A 27,775-nucleotide genomic window follows, 5' to 3' on the forward strand; every position below is an offset into this window, starting at 1 on the left:
AAATCGGAAGTTATTTTCAATATAAAACCAAAAGGGTTATTTTCCATGATTGGGGCGAACCATTCTGGACATTTTCATTAAGGCATCTTCTTAGTTCGGATCTTAGTGAAAGGGATGTGGCCCGATATATTCTTCTAGGTCTCAGTGAGCAGAGATCTGTGTGATGTCAGGCTAACGATTTCCTTTGAAACTGGCTTCGGAAATCCTCGATGAACTTAGACCGCACAATGCGATCTCCCATCACGATCACCGGTTCAAGGGACGTGGGAATTTTATTTCTTAACGCACCTACTTATACCATCTTTACTTTCTCCCTTACAAATATGTACAGTAAAACATATATTTTTTGATTCCCTCCCTCTATTTAAGAAAAACTTTTTTAGCACACTGAATTCGCACACATAACACACGCATCCACAAACACATGCACACGTACACACACAAACACTTACACACACCTCTCTCCTTCCCTGACATACTAACTAACTTAAGTAAAATGTATAATATACAACATTTGTATACATGTCAGCGACATGTCATTGGTACCAATTATTGTATTAACTTGTTTAACTTTGTAACTATTGTCCTCTATGTAATTTATGTACTGTTTGTTTCTGCAATAAAAATAAAATATATGGCTGTTATCAAGCATTCACCACTTCATAGTACGAGTGTGATGAAGTGAGGATTATTTTGAGAAGTAAATATTATATTATGTCTATTATGCATTTTATGGGAGAACCAATAGCAATGTTTATTTGCAACGTATTATTTTACTTAGGTTTAAAATAACACCTACATATATATTTTTATAACTCATGGATTTGATAACTAGTTCTTCGTACCTGTATAATATATGAAGCCACGCAATCAGAACGCAGATTTTTCATGGGAATTCGATGAAAGGTGCTTCTCAAAATGTAAAAAGGTTCACTGTAAAATGTTCCCGAATAGTTTTAATAACGGCCGTAATGTTGTCGAAATTCCGGCAGGCACGATGATGCACGGGTGATTTAACCGTTATCATAATCGAACGTATTTCCTAAAATTACGCTTTGTTGATGCATTTTATCGACCGAAAATTCGTCGAAGTTTGCAAATTGTCTCCGCTTAACTTTCGCCATGTTCGTAATGATTTTTCACAATAATAACGAATACTTCCTTCATGTCACTAAACACAAGAGGACAAATTCGGATGACGGGTGAAAAATTTTAACTATTTTTTTACATTAACACCCAACACAGGAGACCCTAAGAAAAATAATTTCACTTAGGGCCTATGTCATCTTTTGGGAAGTTGTGTGGAGAGTCTTTTATAGGGAAAGGAAAGAAAGGAAGTTCTGGGAAGGTAAAATGTATGAGGGTTAGTTAGGAATCTAGGGATCAGTATGTCCAAGAGTGACAGTCATATTGTAGCAGTCTCGCCCGTTAAAGAACCTACCGGACTGACATTCAGAATTCTCAAGTTGCCGTCTTGTTTGGCGATCGAGTCTGAAGTGCGCATCGTTTGGATTTGGTTCGACAGTTGTGGCTCGAGTCCCGGTGGCACGAGAGGTTCTGAAACACTTGCTGACTTTGGCGGACCCTGAATTTACGTAAGAGGCCCTTTAAATTGAGATTGATATATTTTTAGTTTCTTAGGGATTACACTGATAATTTATAAATTTGTTCAGAATTATCTAATTCTGAGCTGGCGCCCATTTAATTCTTATAGCATCATTTATTCTTTGTAAAATTTTCAACTGACATGACTTGCATTTTTAACTATCGAGAATTTCTGTCTCGACACGCTTTGAGATATAACCTTTATATTGAGTCTCTTGTTTCTTTTATTATTACCTAGAGCTATGTGTTTAGAAACCGCATTTTATAAAATAAATCTTATATTTGCTATAAGAGTTTTATTTCTGGTGCAAGCATATAATCTACCCATATATATCTTGAGTTCCTTTAGAGAAGTATTAAATACAGGTAAGATTATTTGTTACAATATGAACATATCCCTCCCACTGCGGCGCAAGGCGATTGGTCGAGAAAGCATTTGCCACCAACCTAAAGGTAATACAATTACGTGCAATTGATATCCAGCACTTTTTTTTAAACACGTTGTAAAGTATTTTTATGACGGAGCTTAGCGTAGGTACATGGCACATTTTCTAATACTTAAATTACAATGCCTATTTATTTTAAAAGCTCTTTTTTCCTAGCACCGTTATTTAATTAATATCAAAATTTTAAATTAATATAAAAACTGCCGACATAATTTATCAATAAAACATACTTATACATTACGAATTACGAAGTCCAGTAAAAATGTTTAAGCAATAAATAAAATCCGCGAAAACGAAAACTGATTCTCCGAAAAACTTTAGAAAATAAATTATTTAGAACCAACCAAGGAGAATTATGGAGCGAAATTAAAATGTTTACCGATAAACTAAAATTCTATACTTTACCTTAGTAAGTCAAGTACATAGTAACGAATAAAGTTATTAATTAAAAAAATATTAGGTAAATGGTTTAGAAATAGTGTAATAAGCAAGAACAAATAAAATCTTTAGAGTAGATCTAGCATACGAATTTTTAGATTCAATTGGTACTTGGTACACTGACTTTACAACTTAAATAGTTGAATATGATTTTCTCGAAAGAATGACGGCGGAACGTCAAAATAACAAAAAAACATTTTTTCAACAGTTTTTTTTTATCTACAGCCTAAATAAAGAGAAGTAGCGAAATGAAAGAAAGGGGGCACTTTTTCATATCACGGTCATGAATTTGAATATTTTTGGCATAGTTAGGTACTCGTGAATACAAAATATAAATAAATCTCTTCTGCCAGGACGAGCAGAATTTGTTATGCTCTTGTGTTGGTACGATGTTAGGTTTTTTGGGTTTATATCGTAGAACTTCATCCATATCATACTTAAATCGAAAATAATTTTCAATAACAGGTATTTAATTCGCCCTTCACAAATGTACAGTGATAAAACAGTATTTCATTTTTAAATTGTACGTAATTAAGATTACTTTTTAAATAACAAAATCACGCGCAACGGCGGTTTAAATTAGAACATTAAATAATAGCAGATACCCAAAACGACAGGATTGTTTAATGTTCTTTAATAGTAGTGAAAATAGAAAGCGTCTAAGTAGCGAAGTCCTGTTTTAACTCAACCACTAGGCATTTCTGTCTGTAAATTTGAAGTCCTTCACAAACCTACCAGGTGTAGAATTTTTTTTTAATATAAAGTTATATTTCAATGACAGGTAGAAAGATGACAAAACTCAGCTTATGAAAGATTATACCTATGTACCCATTAGAATCCAATTAAATTTAGTAAATATTAGAAATATAGATATCATATTATTTCGACGGTTAAGCACAAAACATACAGATGCACAGTAAAAAAATAATTTTGTAAGAACAGTGTATTATTTTTTTTAAATTGGACAGCCGAGTACATCACTTCGACATCACATGTTTTTTTACAAAATCAAAATTAAAAACCGACCGTATTATGAAACATAAAATTACGTTGATATAAATTTAATATTAGTAGTCAAATCGCGTTGGTAAGATCAAGGCGTATGCGTCAAAATCAATCTAAAACGTTCCGATTTTATTATTCGTTTCACGGGAGTACAGAAGAGAGTGGAGGGGTTGATTGAATTCCAATTAATTCCGAAATGGACGTGCCACGGTGTGGAGTGCGGGGCCTGCTAGCCTGGTCCGCCATTTCCCGTCAGCCGCCGTGTTTACCAGCCGTTGGGAAACGCGGAAGGAAATTGAATAAATATGTGTTACAAGGAAACCAAACTTGGTGTTGTATTATTTGTGTCGGCGAGCCGTCTTGATCAAAAATGAATTGAAGTGGGTCTCTCAGCGAGAGAGCTTCAATTCAATGCCCTTTCAGGGAGCGAGTTATTAATTCATCTACTATATTTTATGGCCACATATTATTTATTTATTACATATCATTTCTTTCTACCGTGTGAGTGAAATCAATCAACATCAGGTATCATTATATTATTATGAAAGAAGAAAAAAAAAATAGTTATGATTTGCAAACAATATCATTAGGGAGCCATCACTGGGCACAAATCCCAAAATAAAAACATGATAAACCTTCTTGATTCTGTGCAAACGTGGGCGGTCAGACAGATTGACAATCCCTTGTTAACATACCAACCTCTAATGCACATTAGACGCAATGTAAGCATGCAGAGTCTGCAGGTATTTCTATGGAACCTGCTCGAAGGAGCTAGCAGCATTGATTCCCTGTGCGCCAGTGCACGTAAGTGAAACTCACGGACTCGAGATGAACACCCGTTTACAGTTGAGTTTGACTTCATGAGAACGGGTCTTTTCTTCGATTTGTTTTTGTGGCATCTGTTTTGTTGGCCTCCTTCATATAATTTAGGCCTCTTCAAGATCCGCATTAATAAATCTCTTCCTACATCCCTTACCATAACACCCCTCACAACGCTGCCCAACCGGGTGGGGATATAGTTCCCCTGTTTTTATAGTGTAGGGACAGTGGTGTTCTTTGTAAATAAAAAGTATAATCATTATTCGTATGATAGGTAACGCTTAAACTAATGACAGTTGAGTATTGTTTATTTTGAAAGGGAGAATTCCGCAATCATTCGCTGTACGCTCGTACTAAATAATGAGGTAGGAAAGAAGTTTGTCACTTTTAAAAGATATAAATGAACTTACGGTGACACAGGAATGTAGCGGCACAACCCCCTGATCTTGGGCGCAAACTGTGAGCCAGTAGTGATCCTGTGTTTCTGTATCCAGTATGGCCAGGGTTCGGATTTGACCTAAAAAGAAAATAGACAAAATATTAGTAAAAAAAATAAATAATAAAATAAATAATAAATAAGACAGATTTAATATATACTCATTTAGATGAAAAAATATTTTATCTGAACAACAAAAAGGTTGTCGCAGAAAACATATGGGATGTAAAGAACAATTAGTTATTGATTCTGTAATTCTAAAACAGATTCAAACTCGAAAACGTAATTTACATACTTGCTATATAGACTACCAAAAGGCTTTCGATAGTGTCCCGCACTCGTGGCTGATCAAAGTATTAAATATATATAAAATTAACCCCATTATTATTAGCTTTTTGGAAAATATTATGTCCTTTTGGAATACCAATTTACTTATCAATTTAAAAGGTAAGAAAATAGTAATACCGGGCATTTCAATTAAAAGAGGAATTTTTCAAGGAGACTCATTGAGTCCTCTTTGGTTTTGTTTAGCATTGAATCCTCTATCTAAAATGTTAATTAAAAGCAAGTTTGGAATAAAAGTTAAGGGTAATACAAGGGAGAGTAGTACAATTTCGCATTTATTATATATGGATGACATAAAATTATTTTCGAATTCTGAACAAAATTTAGAGAAAATGATAAAGGTAGTTAAAAACTTTTCAGATGATATCAAAATGACTTTTGGTTTAGATAAATGTAGAACGATCCATATAGAGAAAGGCAAAATTGTAGATGGGGACGAGAGTATATTTAGAAATTTCCAAATTACTAGTATGAAAAGGGATGAGGTTTATAAGTATTTAGGATACCCACAATCAAATAGATTAGACCATAGTAGTATTAAAAATGATATTAGGATTAAATTTCAAACTAGGATCAGGAAAATTTTAAAATGCAATCTATCTGCTAAAAATTTAGTAAAAGCAATAAATACTTGGGCAATACCTCTATTAACGTACTCATTTGGCATAATTAAATGGTCTAATACAGATTTAGATAACTTAGAAAGATTAATTAGAACTACGCTAACAAAGTTTAATTGCCATCGTCCAAATTCAGCTATAGAACGAGTTAATTTACCTAGAAACTTAGGAGGTAGAGGTATAGTCAAAATAACTTCTTTGAAACATAATCAGGTAGAAATGCTAAGAACTTTTTTCCATAGGAAAGCTCATAGCTCAGAAATGCACAAAATAATTTGCAAGGCAGATTTAAATATTACACCTTTAAATTTATACGATGAGAATGCCAACATTTTTATAAATCCCAACCAGGAATTATTAGATTCCTGGTCAAATAAAATTTTACACGCAAAACACTTCAATTATCTCAACCAAACGTATGTTGACAAAATTTCGTCAAACAAATGGTTGAGTATTGGAGAGTTGAGCGCAGAAATAGAAGGATTTATGCTTGCCATTCAGGATAGAGTCATTAATACTAAAAATTATAGAAAGCATATAATCAAAGTAACAAATCAAATTGATGATTTGTGTAGAAAATGTTTGGCTTTTCCGGAAACTATAGAACATATTATATCGGGATGTTCTATATTAGCACCGTCCGAGTATACATTTAGGCACAATCAAGTTTTAAAAATAATTCACCAAAATTTGGTAATTAAACATAACTTGATTGACTGCCGTAATGTAGTACCATATTATGATTACGAACCAAATTCATTTTTAGAAAACGAATTTTATAAAATATATTATGATAAAACTATACTAACAGACCGAGCGATTAGTCATAATAGACCCGATATAGTTTTACATGACAAAATTTTAAAAAATAACTTATATCATTGATGTCGCTATTCCAAATTCCTGTAATATTAAAAAATCTGTTAGTGAAAAAATAAGAAAATACACAGATTTAGGAAATGAAATAAAAAGAATTTGGCATTCTCAGACTATAAAAATATTACCATTCGTTATTTCGGCTACTGGCATTATACCTAGCTCTCTAATTAAAAATTTAGGCGTATTAGATCTATCAAAAAAATTATATATAAAGATGCAAAAGTCGGTCATTTTGAATACATGTAGGATAACAAAAGATTTTTTTAATATTTATGTTGAGGGATCAGTAGGATTTATAGGCCCTGTTAGAAGTTCTACCGAGCCGAACCCTCTGATATGAAAATATCTGGAGTCGGTGAATTATTTTCCCATTTGATCTCTGGTGAGTTGACGTGTTGTTCTTGTATTGTTTTGTATTTATTTTGCTTATATAATGCACTTACATAATGTTGATTGACTAGATGATCATTTGTGGAAAAGTGAGTGGAAGGGTTAAGTTTTTCCTTTGGGGAAGATTTAACCCGGACAACTAAATCGGAAGTTTAAAAAAAAATAATAATATAATAAAATAATAATAATGATTTGAGATTTTCACGGTCACAATCGTCATGAATTTTCGGGTTATTCATTTATTTATTTACGCCCTTAGGGCTTTGACATAAAACAAGTGTTAGTAAATTACATTGGTGTATTAGTATGATAATAATAATAGTTTAATTCCCAGCTAAATTAATGGGATAATATGCAATTTATCCATAAATGTAACTGCAGCAAATAATAGAATATATAAAATAAGATGGGAACAAAATGAATCAACGTAATACTCATAGTTAATATTGTAATTGTAAGTACACGGTAAAACTTAACTCACAAATTATTATAATATTAACGAAACGTTAGAAATTTTAGTAAGGAATAAATAAATATAATATCAACAGAACAGAACATTAAGCCTTCGGTTTTGAAGAATAAACAAAGAACAACTCTGGAAGTCACGTGTTACGATTTGGTACTCGGAACGTTATTAGCTTTGTTAATTCAGGTGGATCAATTGAGGCATTAACTGATTTGTATATAAGTACCAAATTGCTAATGGTTCTTCGACAAGATGGGCAGGTTAAATTAAATAAATTCATTAAATGAACATAATTAGGTTGTTCAATGGGTATGAAAGAACCTTAAGAATTTGTGTTGAACTCTCAATTTTTATTTGACGTGCTTCATAGTATGGGGACCAATTATATTATACCGTGTTGCGCTTCCTCCTTCCTCCTTTAGCCAACAGTTCGGATACTGTTACAGCATCCATCACAAATTCAATAAAATAATCTGCTGCCGTGATGATGGATACTGTAACGATGTCCGAAACGTTGACTAAAGAAGGATAAAGTTAAAAACAGCGTGTTAGCTGATAAATCAATAAAAAATTAAGGAAACAAATTACAGGTTCTTCAAGATACAGATTTCAACAATAGGTGCTAAGTAGATTATTGTATTGACAACACGATTTCGAGGCAGGAACCTACATTCGATTTGTTTATATCAACAATTGATTTTAGAAAATCATCGTCTTCTATTTAAAAACACCAAGCGATTAACATGCTAAAAGGGGTTCCTTCAGAAAAATGAGTACGGCTTTTTTATTAAGATACTGTTAAAAATGTGACTGCATGACCATTTCCTAATAAATTATTAGTCATTCAGAATATATCTGACTCCATTGAAAATGTAATATAATATATCTGACTACATTTTCACGCAGGTGCCCTTGTCCGAATAAATATAGTGGACGAGATGCGAAAATATTATTATTTTGAAGAACACGTGTTCCGACTTCTTTATAACATATTAGTGATTTACTGAGTATACGTAGTTTGTTATGAAATTTGTCAAATCATTCGTTACAGGCCTCCAGTCCCATTTTTACCAAGAAAACGAATAATTTGACCAGATTTTGAATAAATTAACAACATTTAATGCCGGTAAGTTTTGTCAGTGTAACTTCTAAAAACTCTATCGGGATTGTAAAGTGACAAGTGAATAAAATCGATCAGATATTACAAAAAGTATGATACTACAAATAGTTTTGAATTGCAACATGCGAGTAGTTCCGAAATTCTCCAACTGCTGATAGAAACATGAAGAGCCCAAAAAGCATCACGGCATAATAACCCAAATATTAATAATCAATAATTAATGTAAAAAGGGCCAATCAAAAAATAAGCTCTAATTTTTAATTAGAATCTTTGTAATCAACAATCAACAAGCTTAATCTCAACGATGGAGATTTAGGCTGATGGAGAACGTGACATTTCCGTAAACGAATATAGCTTTTAGGTAGCTACTACAAAGACTGACTTGATACCGGGAACATTCACGGATTTAAACATTTCTGATTGGTATTCAAGGAATAAGTAAGATAGAGCGCTCTCAGACACTAACAATCGAATCCTTTGATCAAAAGTCGCGCTCGTTACCTTCAGCTTCCAACTTCTCTGTGAGTTTTGAGAATAACCACTTGAATCCAAAGAAATCATAAATAATAAGAATTCGTATTCCGCTTTGAATTGCTTACAGCTTAGTCAAATTAACCGGTGCAATAATTGTCAAGGGTACTTACTATTTTATGAAAACGTTCAAATAAAAGGTGTCCAATTATACAACTCATTTTTACGACAATATTTCAATAAACTTGTACCTATAACATTTTTATTTAATGAGGAATTAAAATAAATTGCACCTATTTCCCGTTTAGAATCTTATACATCATGGTGGTGTTCAAGTTAATTCTGATCGTTATTCGAGGGAAAATAGGCGCTGTGTTAATGGTTCTACGCACAGGCTTATAAGATTCAATACCTCCGGAAACAGTTGTTGTTGAATAGCGGACTTGAATCGTATTGATTAAACATGCATTATAATGCAATGATCGGAGGGTCATTATAATATTCCGTTGCATCACGTTTTGTAAGCTTTCGATGATTATCTACTGCGGTCAGTTGTGCAACGGTATAGTTTACAGTCTACATGCCCTGAACCACGATCACATGATTCAAAACGTGCAAGATATTATGATTCTGCACTCATAATGAATGCATTCTTTATCTTTGGATTCAAATGAGGCTACGGGCAATCAGGCCGGTAACGCTACAATCAAGATAAGCTTTTACATTTGCGGAGCTTGCTGTATTCCCACAAGCCAGGATTGCGTAAATCTATTTCAGGATTGTGTGGGTTGTTTTATGGATTATTTTGGTATTTTATTTTAAATAAATGAGCAGTTGTTCTTGGGAACAATTTTGGTAGCATAAGCCTTTAAAGTTTGCGTGCTTAAATACAACTAAGTGGATACCTATATAATGTAATTCACTGTAACGTTTGTACGAGTATCATACTATTATTTTAACACACATGGGTCGTTAATACCATACTACTGCGTGCCATAATATACAAGTAAAAAAGTAGCAAGGAGTGTTTAATATATTATGATATAAATATGTACACAAGTTAAGTACAAGACATGGCTTTTAAAAATTTCCGCACTTACAGTGAGGGATAATTGGGATGTTTTCGTTTCCACATTATTTGAAGGCCACGAGTTTCTTTATAAGCTTAATAGCTGAAGTCGTAATAGTGTTACCCTGACCAAGACACGGTTTAAGTGATAAACTTTAGCATCGCTTGGCTGCGCTGGGTTGCGGAACCCTCGCCCACCGAGTGATATATGAATATTTAATAAGGAACTTTATAGTTAAGTGCATACAGGTAGAGGAAGGAGACGACTTTTTGCAACTTAAATCTGGCGAAGAGAGGAAGCGCGACTAGAACAAAAAACGAAAAGATGAAATACCTATGTATAAAGTGGATTCACTAGCACGGAAACCCATCGAGACATAAGCGTCGTCGTCGGTGGAAAATTAATTTGTCGCGGGGAGTTCAATACTCCAACTAGCAAGGTAGAAATGTTCTGCTAACCATTTTAGTTTCACTGTCATTTTGTTGAATAGGTAACCCAACAATTACTAGACATTAAATACAGATCTACTTTGCGTCAACTTCTGATTTGAAATATGAATACAATGAAAATAAAGGGCAAATCTACAAAATATATACGAGGTTCCTACGTTCAGCGCAATTCAAATGTCGGGTATTATAATAATGAATTAAATTAGAAAAGATTCGAAATGGTACAAAGACATGGCCTTAACTAAAATGAGACTTACGCACGCAGGAATAATGTTCCACCAAACGGTTGAAATTCACCAGTTTACTAAATAATGCTCGGAAATATTAAATAAGACATCGTGTTCCTAAAATCACTTAAAATATATTTTGCTGGCGAGCCGAGAACACAGCGGGCTTTTTGATATTTTAAAATATACTGTTATTTTTGCCGCCAAGTTCAGCGAGAGCATTCAAATTGAAACATCGCAGAATTGCCAGATAAAAGTTAAAATAAACGTTTGCCATGTTTCCGTGAAATCGCGAGTGAAATGGTGTCAGGAGTGCCAGGCAGGAAGAAGGATGAAGGAGGTCTCGCTTGTTTGTTTGTCTGTTTGTTTGTTTGTTTGCCTGGCTCGCTTTACTGCCGGTCCTGGGGAGGATTGGCGCAGCAATCAACAGTTGTTTTGCGCATCTGAAAGGTTTTCAAGAGCTTTTCAAGATTTACATTCGGATATCGGCCCAAAGCTTATCGAAGCTCTACGCCCCGGCGCGCATAAGCCTCGGTTCTACATTTTAAATAGTGGAATATTCAAATCGTGATGAAACGATCAAGAGGTTCAAAAGCTCTCCAAAATATACTCAATCACCATTGAATAGTAAATTAAGTAGCGCTGTAACAGCTTTAATTGAATTGAATTTTAACGCCAGTAATAATTTACCTAAATATTAGATATCAATTACCACAAAATCATAACATAGCAGAAAATCTGTTTGAGGCAGCAAACGATGAATTCAGATGTAGAATACATATTTTAGCTCGCAACGTCATTTCTGTACTTGACGTCCTAATGGTAAAGGGTACATAAAAAGGCCTACGGGTGAAGCTCTCGATTAGCAATCCGGAGGTCACAGTCAAATTTTATTCAATTAATTTGTGTTGTTTCATAACCGAATCAATAAAAATAATATATAGAGTATTTCCGATACATTCCACAATAGAAAATGCTATCGGTATTGCACTGATGTAAGAACACCAAACGTTATTTGAAATTACTTTAGCGACCAAATCTGAATAGGCAGATACTTTTAAATCTTCCTCTTCCCACTACTTTCAAGCTCACAACATACTCCAATTGGGGATAACATAGTCTCGCTTAGTCCAGATAGTTGGGGGCATTTGGGACTCTTGTGCGGTATTACACATAAAAATTGATTGAAAAAAATTATTAGCTGTAGAACCTTGAAATATCCATATATCTATAAAAATTAAAAAAAACATTAAATATTTTTTTATATTTTTCAATTCGACAGACACAAAATTATATGTTTTCAATCGAATTTGGAACAATCGACTCCAATTCTCAGTCCCATCTAAGTTATCTAATATCGAAATATGGGGAAACACAAACATCACGTATTTAAATGAACTACAAATAACAAAGAAGTTATTAACAAAACCTATTAACCATATTCCAGATAACACCGTCAAAAAAGTGTACCAAGAAACGAACTTGCTAAAAATCAGAAAACGTTACGTATACGCCTATCAATCAACAAAATCCAAAACGGATTTTTACAAACGAAAACAACGTTTACAAAAAAAATATCACAAGTCATTAAACACTACATAATAATACACAATAAATATTATACAGGGTGTCCGGGGAAAAAATGCGCTAGCTTCGGTGGGTGATTCGACATGATTTGAGAAGTAAAAATACTTTCTTTCGAAATTCCAATGTTTTAAGGTAGTTTTTAGGTTAAAAGTTCAATTGTTTGTATAGGAAAATAATATTCTTCTATGGAAAAATATTGGAATTTTGAAAAAAAGTTATTTATTTTTTATTACTTTTACTCTCATGTAGGTAGAATCACCTCTCTTTAATCTAAATAATATGTTACTTATGAAGTAAACAATTTTGTAAGCGAACTTAAGTCAGGAAAGTGAAGTATGTACATATCTTTTAACTTAAGAGGAAGCTACAAGCCAAAAATGTGTATTCTTGGTATACCTTATATCGTAGGTAATAGGCATTAAAATCGCTTGACAAACGGCTTCTAAAAACATTCGATTTCAAGCAAGAAACTGGTTTTTATTTATTTTAAAAATATTTTTATAAGAAAACAAAAAAGTTGATCAAGTGAAACTGTCACAGATAATCTTAGCTATAATACTGTATTTTTTAAAGTTCCTTTATGCGTTCATACATTTCTATTGAAAAAAAAATAATTTTTAGTAGTTTGCATTTATATGTTTTATCGAGTAATTTATATTTTTATTTGTATTCTACTCAAGCGAAGCTATAGGAAAACCTTCAATTTATCTAAAGCATATTTTTTGGTATTCATAATGTACACCAATTCGTTATAAAGATTAACCAAAATAGTGATTTGGCATTAAGGCACGGAGCTTCAATATAGAAAAGGTATTGCGATACAATTTTTTTACTTTAATGGACATGCTCCTCTACTAACTGAGAAGTAGTAGTTCCTTTGTTCCCGCTATGTAACACTAATTGAACAGAGTCAATTTAACTTTGGTTTCTGTAAGCAACCACTCGGTGCCCAAGTTTGATTGTGTTAAATGTGTTTGATATCAAATGATACAATTTTTATTCTGTAAGTGTCTGGACTGATGGATACAGTTTGTTTGTGAGTTTTATATGTACCTCCATTTTTATTTGGTAGAAGCGTCGCTACCAACTGATTGTGATTCTTGTGATTTGTGATTCTCCATACATCAAAGTGTTTGTATTTCGCCCTGTTCATATTGATAGTTAAAAGCTTCGAAGTTTCTTTTTGTCAATGACAGCCACAATTATTGGTCGTAATTATTGACATGGCAGTCATCATTAGCTATAAAAAAATACTTTCAGATTTTTTTATTCCACTACGATACTACTAAGATATCAAGATATCAAGAACGCGTAGTTCAAAACCGAATATTTAGGCTAAAACATTCATGAGGTGCGCATAATGTGCGCGAAAAACATATGCCAATCCAGAAACACCATACGCAATACATAAAGCTGCTTATAAATCTACGAGCCGAACCGTTTGCAAGCCGCCTGCGAACCGTCCGGTGAAATTTAATTTATCAGCTTTTTGTGCGACTGTGCATGTTATGGTATGTATACATTTGCGAACCGAAACGGGAACCGAGTCACGAACTACGGAAATGGAACGAAGCACCTGCAAGCGGTTTTTCGCGCCATTTGCGGTTGCTTCGTTCCTTTCCCAAAAGTTGAGGTTCAGTTCGGCAGATCGGCTCGCGTATGTATACGTAGCCTAAAAGGATCTTGCTATCATGTTTTCACGCGAGGAAAATTACGTGATTTTGGTGATATATATAGACATTTCAGTACATATTTCCCTCTGGGAATCTTCTTCTAAGGTCCTTATGTAGGTATATAGGATACCAAAGAAAATATTTGGTTTAATAAATGTCAATCGATTTCATTATTTATTTATTGTTAAACATTTAATTTAAATAATAACTTTGCGAAACATTAGCCATGAAGTAAAATATGCTAAAAATATATATTTTCCTCTGACCACTTATAGTTATTTTTTTAAAATTTATTGGCTTAAAATAAAATAGATAGCAAGCTGGAGGTTCGCGAGCAGAAATAAAAACAACTGACCACCACGAAGTCCCTATGTGAACCGCGAATACCTATGTGTTCGCCAAAAATCCGACAGGAAGCCGATCGTCGCGAGCGATTCCCGAGCAGTTCGTTCGGCGCCCAAAACTCAGTCACAATCATGAGAACCAACCAGCAGCCCGCGAACGGTTCGGCTTCGCTTGCAATCGACTTGCAGTTTTATACCCATCAATTTGCCATATACCAGTCGCCGTGGGAAGCGCGCACCTCGGCCGGAGTAATATTATCCCGTCGAATCTGTCGGTGTGATTTAACACCGTTATTCATATTATGCAACACCCTGCACACTTAACAACTGACAGGTCTAATCCGACTAAAACCGTGTTTGTGCATTCAGAAATTCGGATGAACCCTCAAAGGCAACTTATTACACCGGAGCAAATTAATTAGCGGCACAAACAACACGAGAAAGTTTTCCAATCAAATGGCCGGGTCGAATTAACTTTTATGGCAGAGAATTCGAACGGTCTTCTTGGTACGTATCCCAGGAACCTTTAATTCGTTTGTAAGGAAAAACGATATGTTTTAATTTCCTTTCACCGCTATTAAAATACTACTTTAAGAATGCCGTATAAACGCCGCAAAAGGTGTACATTATATGACGTGTTGTTTCAGTGAGTTAATTCCGTTCACCTTTAATTTATGTAATTATCCAACACAAAAAACACACACTGATGTGTGATATGAACTCTGTACATAGTACCTAATTATTAAAGATCTTTTTTTAGGGAGGTATTATTAAAATATTCAGTTTTTAAGCGCCTTAATAAATTTGATGTCCGTTTTTCGTACGGATTGAACAAAGCCAAAACTAAAAAAAAGAAATGTGTATTTGACTGGCGCATTGATGTTGAATAGGAATATTATCCGAGAAAAAGACAAAAACTAAAAAGCAAAATAAAAGCAAATAATGAAGCCGGATAAAGGAACCAGGCACGCCATGGGGCCTTTTTAAATTTTTTAATGCCCTCCGCATTGTAACGTACAAATAATAAGATTATTTTAGGGCCGCCGAATTTCTCAATGGACGAAAGTGAGCAAAAAGATTATTTTTAGCCAACTACAAACTTAGGCTTGAGAAATATATAATAACAAAGGTAAGGGTAACAAAACATGACGAAAATTGGATGGTAAATGCGAAGGACGGATATAAATGAGTCGACAAAGAGAGTACCTAACGGAAGACGAATAAACTTCATAGTTTCTTAAAATTAACATTATAGCAATAATACACGACCATTTAGGGCAAAAGAGGACAATTCTATACGACATATACTATATATATATATTCTATTATATACCGTGGGAGGTTGCGTCAAGTCAATACACTATTCGCCCCATAGACATATGAATATTAGTAGACCTGCCCTAAGTGATTAAAAGCGTATTATCCCCACTCCCCATACCGGTTCCATTGGAGCCGGCTAGGCTCGCGTATGGCCTCAAGTGAAATTTAAAAAGGTGACGTCATCATTCTTGTGCGAACTATGGTCGAGGCATCATCGGTTCATTTTACGAAATAACACACGGCAAAATGTTGACTTGTGATATGAAAACTTGTAAAAATAGATGTTAAAAAGAGAATAAACCCAATTGTCGTATTACATTCCATAAGTAAGCATTATTTTACTTTATTTTAAGCATATTCACACCTTATTATATGGATCAGTTTTAGAAACATATACTATCACATCACAATGTAGGGATTCTCAAGTGTGCTCATCGTTGTTTACTGGGGTAAGTAAATTATGAAACATTTGTAAAAGTGTCTTAACTAAATACTCTGAAACTAACTACGACTCTGCAAACAGAAGAAATTTACTTTGCCGAATTTGGACTTCGCAAATTAGTTCATAACGTGGCGAGTAATTTGCGCTCCCATGTAAAAATGTCTATTCATTCAAAAGCAGATTTTACTTTTAAGAACTAAATGGTGATATTATAATGCGAGATGCCTATTTACTGTCAGATTGATTTATTGACGAATCACAGTCAGCTTAACCCCCTTCGTTCTTCAACAGTTGATTTTACCCCTCGCCATTATCTTCTCGTCTATTAATTCCTATGTCTGTGATTCGCCCTAAGAACCGTTGAAAACGGCTGTGCTGAAACAGTTAATAGAATATTATATGAAATAATAACCCTAACATAAGATAAGTGAAATTATTTTGATTGCTGGAGAGTAAAAACAAAAAATGTCTCTTTAATTTTAGAGCTGCAAGCATGCATATAGTTGGTCGATGGCTGCAAGAGTATACATGTAAGATGAAATAAAAGAATTCACTTTATAATCTTCCCAGATTATAGAATTGATATATATATATTTAATTATTTAAAGCTGTTGTTTGTTATGCATTATGCATTTTCATTATGTTTCAGAATAGGTTTACCATGAAGTCAAACCGTTCGTTGTTTAAACTAGCAGGATTGATGCCTTATTATATTATATTTTTTATAAAACATAAAGAAGTGATAAATAATTGAGTTTTAATTAATAATTTAGAGTATTATTAAAATTCATATACCTACCTTATTTTTCATCTAAAGTGTCGATTTCCAAACACAAAAAATACAAATATAGGTCAAGTAAATACCCATTCAAAACGGAATGTCATTAGATTTGAATTAACAAAACATACATTGAAGATGATGACCTTATGACGATAAGATTACACGAGGGGAGTTCAACAAGTTCTCAAGAAGTTATCAAGAACTCAGTAGAAAGACAACGGTTAGGGAATACATATTTATTTAATTATTGAAGACAATATTAGCGATTTCTAAACGAAAATCTGAAACAGAAAAATCAGAAAAGGATACGGTCACATCTAGGACTCGAACCCAGGACCCTTGTCTTTCCGGGACACCGCTCTACCACTGAGCTAATGGGACCCTATCCCCCTCGGTCACTTTTAACTGTATCATACTTCGAATAAGAACTACAACATTGTCTTCATTTTTTCACCGCACATTCGAGTCCTAGATTTGACCGTATCCTTTTCTGATTTTTCTGTTTCAGATTTTCGTTTAAAAATCGCTAATATTGTCTTCAATAATTAAATATTACAATTTGAGGTTTTACTCAATGAAGTTATTCCATAAATAAAAATAAATACATATTTATTTTATTTTTTTCTAAATAACCGTTTTCAAGATCAACACATTTCATTCAACAATCTTGAAGTGTCATTATGTGTTTTCAAATTTGAGCACTTTTATATACATACAAACTCTACAATGAAATCTCATCCCGGCAAGTAATGTAATTTTTAACTGTGGGGCAGATAAATTTCTGAAGAGGTCGCGACTATTGAGTTTGGGGCACGGCAAACCAAATTAATGTCAATAGATTTTGGCGGTTGGATGAGATTGTGTTGATTGTTGTGATGAAATAGGTTTTTATTTTGTGTTTTGGATTGTTTTTTATCAATAGAAATGAATAAATTGTCAAAATGGTTAAAATAATAATATTTGATGTTTTTCTTCATTTTTTCAAATAAACTCTAAAAATAATTTCTTGAGTTGAGCATACCAAAAAACTGAGGCCATTTCTTTACCGGCCGATGGAAGAGGCTTTTAACTTCTTGGGCGTCTTATCTACTCCCTTTTCCAATGTTTAGATTGCTATATAAACTTTTTTAGGTAATAATGAGTTCAAGTGGTTATCTCCGTCACCGAACGTATGGACTGTTTATCTCCCAGCCTGCAGGACTAACTTGCCAATGGTCATCAACGGAGCAATCTTGCTGTTGAACACTGACAATTCGGATAACGACATATTTAGCATCAAAGAAGTTGACTTACAACAATAACAAAAAAATTCTACAGCTCCAGTGCCATAAGTTTAATGGTTTAGTACCCGTTATAGGCAAGCTCTTTTACTAATGACATAGTTGAAAATCAATGTTTTATATAATTAAGTAATTCTCCTTTACAAATGTGTTTAAAACGCACTTATTATAATATTTTTAAAACAATAAACTGAATCGAACTGCTATTCTACGCACATTCACTGGTCGGTCGTTTTATACAATATCATGCATCATCCAAATATTATTACTGTAGGAACATTTTCTAAAATAACCAGCCCTAAAGGCCTTGGGGACATTGGGGACGTCAACTTCGATTTTCTGTTTCTTCTAAATTCATCAGTCCATTTTGTCCGTATGTTTTCGATAAATGAGAAGTCATCGTACAAAATCAGCATATTTGCAAAATAAATTGACCACGATTTTGCCATACAAAAGTAAATAATCAAAATCTGTACATTTAATTTTTACGTTTTATATTTTTAAAAAGTCATGATGCTAATTAAGATTGGCATTAGAAAAAAAAATTACTCTTAACTCCATAGAACATTGCCTTTATGTCGATTCTACGAACTTATTGAAGTCCCAACGTATTTTCGTGAGCTTTTAAGAACAGCTGAGGCATCTTTGGTATGTAGCTGAAAGCAAGTTGAAAATTTAGATCAGAAGATAAATTAAAACGAGTACAATACTAATTTTGAAGTTTTCAAAGGAACTGGAAACTCTTGTAAAGAGTGCAAATCATAATTGTACCGAAGAGGCGATATGAAATATCTAAGATAACTTTAAAATTGTCTGAAGGAGTCAGAACTGTCTAACAATTTGTAAAATATTTTCTGAAACCTACCAAAAACTTTAGCCATACCAATTTGATACCAAAAAGATATTCTTATTCTGGAAAATGTATAAATGTACAATAGCTTGCCATGGATATTATTAAAATAATGTTTAAGTACCTAGCATAACTGAAATATACTTTAAAAAAAATTAAATAGCACGGAGCCAAAAAAATATAAGTTTTTATTTTATCATGTAAAAATCATCTGATTTTTGACCCCTTTAAATTACGTAATTAACAGCGAGATTAATGCTTCAGGACTCAGGGTATTCTTAATTCTTTTTTAGGGATGATGTTTGGGGGAATTATAGGTCCGCCTCAAGTTGATCTCCGGGGCTCAGTTATCTTCCCCAGCAGCTATGATCCTGAGATATTTTTCCGTTCCTCGCCTAAACAAGACGTCGATAACAACCGATAAACTGCTAGGCCCAATTCATATTTCTGGCAAAGTCATGAGTAGGTATTCGCCGTTAGTGAAATGTCGTTTATTTACCACAAAAATATAATGACAACCCTGACACTAACGAGCCCCTTACGAATAAGATTTTCAATAAGTTAAAGGTGAAACGCTGTAAATATTCCTATAATATGACAACGCATAAGACGAAAATATTATGAGATCTCCCTTAACAGCCCTGAAGCGTGTTCTGAAATTCAAAGCAAAAATAAAATAAAAAAACCTGCATTAAGCTACATCATGTTTTTACAAGGGAGTTTGATAGAAAACCATATTATATATTAAATTGTATACCCTAAAATGATTATGGAGCTATTAATTTTTATTTAACTATAAATATTTTATCGTGACAGTGGGTAGTGGGTTGTGGGTAGTGGGTAGTGGGTAGTGGGTAGTGGGTAGGTGTAGGTACTGAATAGGTAGTTCGTGTTATTTAAATATTACGCTTTTTGTTAGTATTTTACAAAAAGAGATAATTTCTAATAAGACGTTTATAAAATAACTGGCGTTTTTATTGATAAAGGGTGCATGACTAAATGACCTACAGAAATTTACCACTTACAAATGCAGGAAGAAGGAAAAAATGCGTAGATAATAGAAAAAAATATGTAAGAGTTACAGAAACTACAAAATGGAACGAAGCAAGACAGAATGGGTTAAAGAACATAACATAATATTCAATTGTCAATAAATGTTACATTCAGTTTCATGTCAGCGTAAACCTAAGCTAAAACCCTTATTGAATCTCCTTTCTGTATCTTCTCGGGTTTATAGCCTAGTTTCATGACACGCCCCAGCTCCTGGGCACCGAATTTATGTTTATAAGGCGTTTATGGTACAAGCAATGCCCCGATGGAAATAGAAAAGATTAGTAAGATGTCTCACTTAATCCCTGGGCATGATCAGGTCACGAACTGTCGAAGAACTTTGAAGTAAAGCGTCTACACAATAAATCAATGTCAGGTTCACGAACACATTCCTGCATCCCTACAAGATGTTAGACACCTTGAGATGAACCACTCGTCTATTTTGAGAAAGAATTCTTAGGTTGGGGAAAAATAATGTTGATTTAAATCGAATTCAGGGTTTTTTTCTGTATCCTTACTCTCATCCGGCTCCGATGATGACCTTCGTGACAGAGTAGTAAGCTTCTAGAGTCTAGAAGCTTACTACTCTGTCTCACAATCCATAAGTTCATCGTGGGTTCGAAGTCCGGTGTGAAAAAAGATTTTTAAATTTAAGGAGATCCACCTCGACATGTAACATTCGGATTTCGGCGAAATCACGCAATCTATGCACATGGCGATAAGGTTGAAATTCCCGCTGAACACCGGCCGCTCGTTTTAATTCATGCAAAAAAACATCGTACGTACATGTTTTATTTTATTTTGCTAAGCATAAATACAAAAAAATATATTTTCCTATCATAATCTAAAGAACTCAACTTTCCACATTATTACAAGATATTGAGTTATTTTTGTGATGGATATTTTAGTTTGTGCTTCGGGGTGACCAGATAATATCAATCTCGAATTTATTTTACTCTTTCTAGGTTCTACATCTCCAAACCAAAGAGAAAAGCTTGAAAATATTTTAGATTTATGATTTTTTTCAGGGTCTATTTCGTTTAAAAAGGCGTTTGATATATCTATACACAATTATTGTTTAAATCTAATATATTTTTAAGCACCCTGTTTAATGTATTGACAATGAAAGTGATAATTATCATTGGTTTTCAGCAAATTGTACGAACGTTATCAACACATTATTCTGTTTGAAAAGAATAAGAATAGAAGTGTACTGATGACAAGTTTAATAAAGCCTTATCTCTAATTTCGAGAGGGTCACGGATATTTATGCCTTCTAAAGTCTCGGTGATATTTAAAGCATTGTTCTATTATCTTGTAAAAACATAATTGATCGGCGGTCTTTCTTCCATCTTCCAGTTTTACAAGAGAGTAGTGTTCCAAGGGTAGAGAGCAATTTGAAAATCAGATTTCTGGATTATACTCAACAAAGGGCGCATATTTCCAAAAGCATACATATTTTTAAAGTATGTATAGGGTAAACTTAAGTAACTCGTGACACTAAGGATAATTGAAGTTTAAAAAAAAAAACAAAATTGAATATTTCTAAGAAGGATAGGTATGTGAAAGCAAAATAATTTACTTCTTGAAATATGTGAAATAATCAAAATGTGTTTATATACGAGTATGAAAAAATGTGTTTTTGCATATTAAAATACAGGTTAAAACTGAAGTCTCCTGGGGAATTGAGGTAACGTGGTGTATGATTTGTATTTCAGGAAAAAATCTGTATATTTTATGCATACGATCAGCCTGTTAGCTAAACTGGAATATAAGACATATAAAGAAAAAGACTTGAGAAAACCAAATCATAACCTTCCTAACTTGGTGATACACTTATTTTACAGATGAACAATTATTACGTCAATTATACAAAGGAAATAAGCCACTTTTCCAAACATCCACATCCACGTTATTTTTAACATTTTAGAAAAAATTGTGAATAAAATATTGAGCACTTACTAAATAATCAGCACCAACTGTACCTACTGTATTTCTAAAGAAATTACCAAAACAAAAATTATGCGTGAATTTCCACTGACAGCGCTTGAGAGAAATGTTAAATCGGTTCATGTCGGTAAAGAAACGTTAGACTAATCGAGTGACGCTGTGGTTTATACCAATCGAAAAAGAATTTTAAAAAGGATTAAATTTACGCCATAACTTACGTTATGTTTATGTTTAAAGTCGGGTACGTGCTGATCCACCCTGTACAAATTATTATTAATTATTAAATACAACGCTCAACCACTACATGCGGGCATGAGCCTTGTGGTCGTCGTAAAGTTTGAAAGTAATTTAATGAAGAATTTATTGCGATCATAAATATATAATTCATTCATAATCACTAATCGGGGAGGCCCCCTACTCATACACACATGGCCAAGCTTTCATGGGCTGATCCGACGTGTGTGAATTATCGTGTTTAGATTAACACAGATATAATTTATCTTATAAAATAATAAAGTGTGGATAGAAGGGATATTAGTGGACGTATTGTTTCTGTTAAGCCGATTAGTTTTTAAAAATGGAGAGTTTTGTGGGAGTTTAACGGTGCTCAGTAAATATCCTTATAAAATAAATAGCTTCTGTTTCAGTTTTTGGATTCTGTTTAGAAAGTTTCGGTTTACATAATTTAAAAATAATGTAGATTATTGAATAGGTCTTGAATTTATCAATGCTAAATGGTTTGTGTTAGTAAATTATTCGGTACACAGAAAGTGAATACATATTAAATCAATTACAAAAAAATTAAAAAAATTATTTATTTTGTGGGTTTGGGTACCGCCGCCCGGGGACCATTTATTGGATAACCAACACCACAGCCATAGGTCACCGTAAGTGGTTCGCTACGATTGTTGATTAGCAGGAGTGCCCGGTTTCATCGGGTGAGGTGTGTTCAGGATGCGGCTGTCCACCACTGCGTGGCGTGCCAGATCGGGAGAGGCTGGTTTGGAGAGACCCTTTGACTTCTCCAACTGGTCTCTCGACCCATCGCCTTGCGCCGCAGCGGGATGGATATGTTTATACGCCACTCCTAGGCAAAATGATCTCTAGATTCCTACCAACCACTCATACCTTTTTCCTTCTCAAAACTCCATCTCATTTAAAAGACCCTCCACACAGTATCCCCAAAGATGACATAAAAAAGATTTAAGTATAACCGAGGAGTTAAAACACAAGAGACCGCTATATCTGTTTCGTGGTTTAGGTCATTGGGCTGTGAACATTACAATAGTGGATATTCAATAACGAGGGATGTTATTCTCCATCCTCCCAATTTTCTTAATCTTGTTCTATAAGATAAAATTTCCCACTACTACACTCTCAAAGGAATCCCCTGTAATAAAGACGCTTCGCTTCAAACTAATTAGCTTGAAGGCTCCTTCTTAATTAGAACCCTGCGAATTTGTGCATCAACGCATTAATTAGGTGATAGAGAATACGATTCAAAACTATGACATTAGCTTATTATATGTATATCTTTAAATTCCTTTTTTGGGGTTACTCACGTCAAAAAAAAATTGACCCACCCAGAAAAAGCTCTTAATTTGTTATAGGTGATAATAAGTTTGTATATAATGTGTTTAAATTAGATTCATAGTATTAATGGGATTGGAATTTTCAAAGCCCAACGGCGTGTGTTTAACTAGAGCCGATTGCTAAATTAGTCAATGTCTTACCTAATAAAAAAAGTTTTGGATGAACTAAATAATTCAGCGAAACACCTTTAGAGCGGGAGCACACAGAGAGCGGTCAGGAGTTCCGAGTTCCGAGTTCCGCGTTCGGCGTTCATTAGAATGTACTGATACTATAACAACAACGCACACAGCGGGCAGTCAGACCGCGGCGGTCAAAACGGAACGTCGCGTTCTAAGAGTTCTTTTCCCGCCGACGCAGAGAACGCCAGAACGCCGCGATGTCTGAGGTTACAAACACGGAAAAGTTCATTGAATTGGTTAGGGAAAGGAGTTTATTATACGATTTAAGTGATGTAAATTATTTGTTCGTATATTTTGTTATTATTTCTAAATATTCTAATGTCTTTTCTTATCCTTAATAAATAAATACATACCTTAAAAATAAAGCCAGCCTTTCTTTTTATTGATGAAACACAGTTCCTCCAGTTAGTATTTTGTTTTTCGATATCGGGTTGTATGATGTTATACAATTCATTAAAACTATTAATCGACATTCGAAAATAAATATTGAATCGTTGTTCATCTTTAAGTAAATCCTGAAAAATACTAGTAAATTCGCCTTGTTCTTCTCGCGTTGTGTTGATTGGGTGCACCCAATACTTCCTTTTCTTTTTAGAAGCTGCTAAGCTCCACAAGAGCAATAATTCTTCATCGCATGATGAAGTTTCTAGTGACATGTTGCATATGCAAAGACCCAAACGAAACTAGAACGCGAGAATTTGAACGCCGCTTGTGTGCTTTGGAACTCTTGAGCGGTCAACGGTCACTAGAACGCAGAACTCTGACCGCTCTCTGTGTGCTCCCGCTCTTATAGTTCGGCCAGATTCGCTGTGAACATTGTGATAAGCACAGCACATGCTTGCTAATTTATTTAAGAACTTTTACTCTAAAACTAAAATTGTCCAAATAAACATCGTACTTAATTTAAGTAACTACGTAAGAATCAAAACAATAACAATAAAGAAGTTGTTCAAAATGAACAGAGTTCTAAGAAAATAATATTTAATGTCAACTAACAACCGTGTTTTTTAACGAGGTGGAAAATTGATAAAATATTGTACGGAATCGGAAGCCATCATAATCTGTCTTTTTCATTACTAGGTCGACTAGGAAGGGGCCTTAACTGAAACATTCGTTACCGCTTCGTCAAGCAAGACGATTTTAGTTTGAAACAAAGTTTTCCTGTTACCTCCGAGGGTTCATAGAGGGATGCCTTTATTCGGGAGAATCTAATACTGAAAAAATGCCCCACTTACTCGACTGAGATTGTGCTTAGTAACCAACCGAGCGAAAGCAAGGGGAAACTGAAAATATGTTTTCGAAAAAAAAAAACAATTATATTGTGTCTAAAACTTTTTCAATAATTTAGTGAAATGATACCCAAACATATTTGTACTTCTGCCCCATTGGTTATTTAGTGCCGCAAGCTATGTTGTCCCTTTCTTGTGATTTAAATTGAAATCAATTTTCCGGAAAGCAGACCAGAGTTATATAAAAAACGTTATTTTTTATTATCTGCCAGGAATTTAGATTCTGGAATCGCTGGTTAAAAATGCCAGCAGTAGTCATGGATTATATCATATTTACAGTAATCCACTAATGCGCGGTCAAAGTTCCGTACCGCTTCTTTCGACTCCTGCCTCGTGTTTCCACAAACACTATGCTACAAACGCGGGTCATCTACTTTGGGAATCACTGATTGAGCGTAGCAAACATGTTTTTTTTTTTGTGTAAGATAAAAAAATATGCAATCGTAATTTAATATTCCCCATTAATTCAGTTAATAATAAAACGTCCATCGAAAGAACTTGATAAGAAATTACATTACGAGTCTTCAAACTTTACCCATTAGGGGGTAAACTGCGAACTGGTCGAGAGAAGTGAGCGAATAATTTATTGGTTAATTTTCAGCAAATATCAAAAGTTGTTTACTGTGTAACACCGGCCCGATAAATTTCAAAGACAACAAGAGAACAGGCAAAAACATAAATAGCAATACGTGACATCAGTGCTGAGGCGTTTATTTTTCGTTATATTTGGATAAATAAAGATTTGCACCTTTTAATCAGAAAACATAGTATATATCTATATATTTTCTAATTTTAGAATACAGTATTGTACGCAGGTACCTACCTTAAAGGTCTAGAAAATAAATGAGAATTTTATATAAAGCTTAAAATCGCTCTAAACTTTGAAGATATTCAAATTATTCTAGTTTCTTGGGAACAGCCTATCCCCCATTAATTATTCTCCATTGAAGAAAGGAGTTTATACATAAGTTAGAAACAATTTTAATTGAAATCTTCAAAGGTTAATATTATGTATACTTTCGCAGAAAGCAATCACTTTGTGGTTTGACATTGTATAAAAAATAAGAATAATGAACTCATTTCAACCGTAATTGTTTTTTGTGAATAAAACACAAAAGTCTCAACTGCTCCTAACATTCCGGAGCCGGTGAGACTATGCCGTCCTCAATTGTGGTACGTTGTAAGGCTGAATGAAATGGGGAGGGGAAGAAGAAGCGGAAGGTGAAGAACCTTCACCATTTCCAAAAAGCCATTTTAAATCTGAATTGTGGTCTTTCACCAGGGTGATGCTGAGAGTATCTTCCACTCTGGAGCGTGCCTCAAATATAGGTAATACCGATACATTATTATTTTTATTTTAGCTCCACACAGGAGGCTTGGGGAAAATAATTCCCCTCAAGGCCTGTGTCATCTTTGGGGATGCTGTGTGGTGTGTCTTTTCAGGGAAGGATGGAGAAGGAAAGGGGTATGAGGGGAGGGTAGGAATCTGAGGGTCAGCGTGTCGAGTACTGACGGAAATATCCATCCCAGAATCCATCCCTCCCACTGCGATGCAAGGCGATGTTCTGCTGGGGAGGTTAAAGGTCTCAATCAACCAGTCTCTCCCGATCCGACCTGCCACGGGCCGACGCATCCGCCGCCGAGACCAGGACAAACCCCACCCCATGAACCCGGGTATCTCTGCTAAGTCACCAAACGCAGAAACCACTTGGGTTGACCATTGGCAGATATGATGGATATCTAATAAATGGTTCCCGGGACAGCGGTACCCATACCAGCCTACCAAAATAAGAATTAATAGTGAAATAATACAACTTAATTAAATAAAATCTCCTTGCGCACGCCGGGATTTGAACCTGCGACGGATTCTTAGTCGAGAGCCATTGAAACAAACTTAATAAATACATCGACGAAAATACCAATAAACTGGGTGAAGTCGGACACTTTTTCGTATATTTTTGATGTTTCCCCATTCGGATTCAAAAAATAATCATAAAAATAAATTTAAATAATTCAACCTTTTAAGAACTTGTGAAGTATATTATCACTAATGTAATAATAATAATATATGATATAATGTAATAATATTAAATGGTACGTATGTTGCAAATTTACTAAAAGCGTCCGGACAACTTTATCGGCCTTTTCCCGGGATATAAAGAAAATTAGTTTAATCGTAGTAATCTGGAGAAACATTTTCTATGTCGTTTAAAAATTATTGTAAGGTTATTTGTTCAACTCCAGCTGGCTCTTTCTTGATATTTTCAGCAGGTCAAGTCAGGTTACAGTGACGCACAAAATGGATACCGCCTGTTCCTTAATAGGCAGATTTCTCTTAGCGCTTTACCGTTTTCCCAACACGATTCAAATAATCTTGTACCACTAGACGAACATCAATAACCCTAATTGGAAAACCCTTAACCCTTGACCGCAAGTCGGAAGGAATCCTGTGCCAACGGCCCGACTTAAAAAAAAATAATTCGGTCGGCGGTTTTGTCTGCAAAATATCCAACCGCCATCCACACTCTACATCCCGACATGTTGGATGCTGCAAGTAGGATAGTGTGTAGGGACTTTGAACCTAGAATTGTCTAATCGCCTAACACCATTTTATTATCCTTAGGATCGGCCAGGATCAGTGACAACGACAA

General features: G+C 34.3%; 1 protein-coding gene across 1 annotated transcript in view; it reads right to left on the bottom strand.

Annotated features, from left to right (window-relative positions):
* Positions 1-27,775, bottom strand: part of LOC149423568 (fat-like cadherin-related tumor suppressor homolog) — a 525,483-nt gene that overhangs the window by 68,383 nt on the left and 429,325 nt on the right. The window contains exon 4 of the mRNA XM_089631647.1: positions 4,724-4,830. Coding sequence (XP_089487773.1) covers positions 4,724-4,830 — 107 coding nt within the window. The remainder of the gene's footprint in view (positions 1-4,723; positions 4,831-27,775) is intronic.

This window comes from Hesperophylax consimilis, chromosome 5 (genome assembly GCF_061612785.1).
Source record: "Hesperophylax consimilis isolate HC1 chromosome 5, BYU_Hcon_1.0, whole genome shotgun sequence".
In the NCBI taxonomy this organism is placed as follows: Eukaryota; Metazoa; Arthropoda; class Insecta; order Trichoptera; family Limnephilidae; genus Hesperophylax; species Hesperophylax consimilis.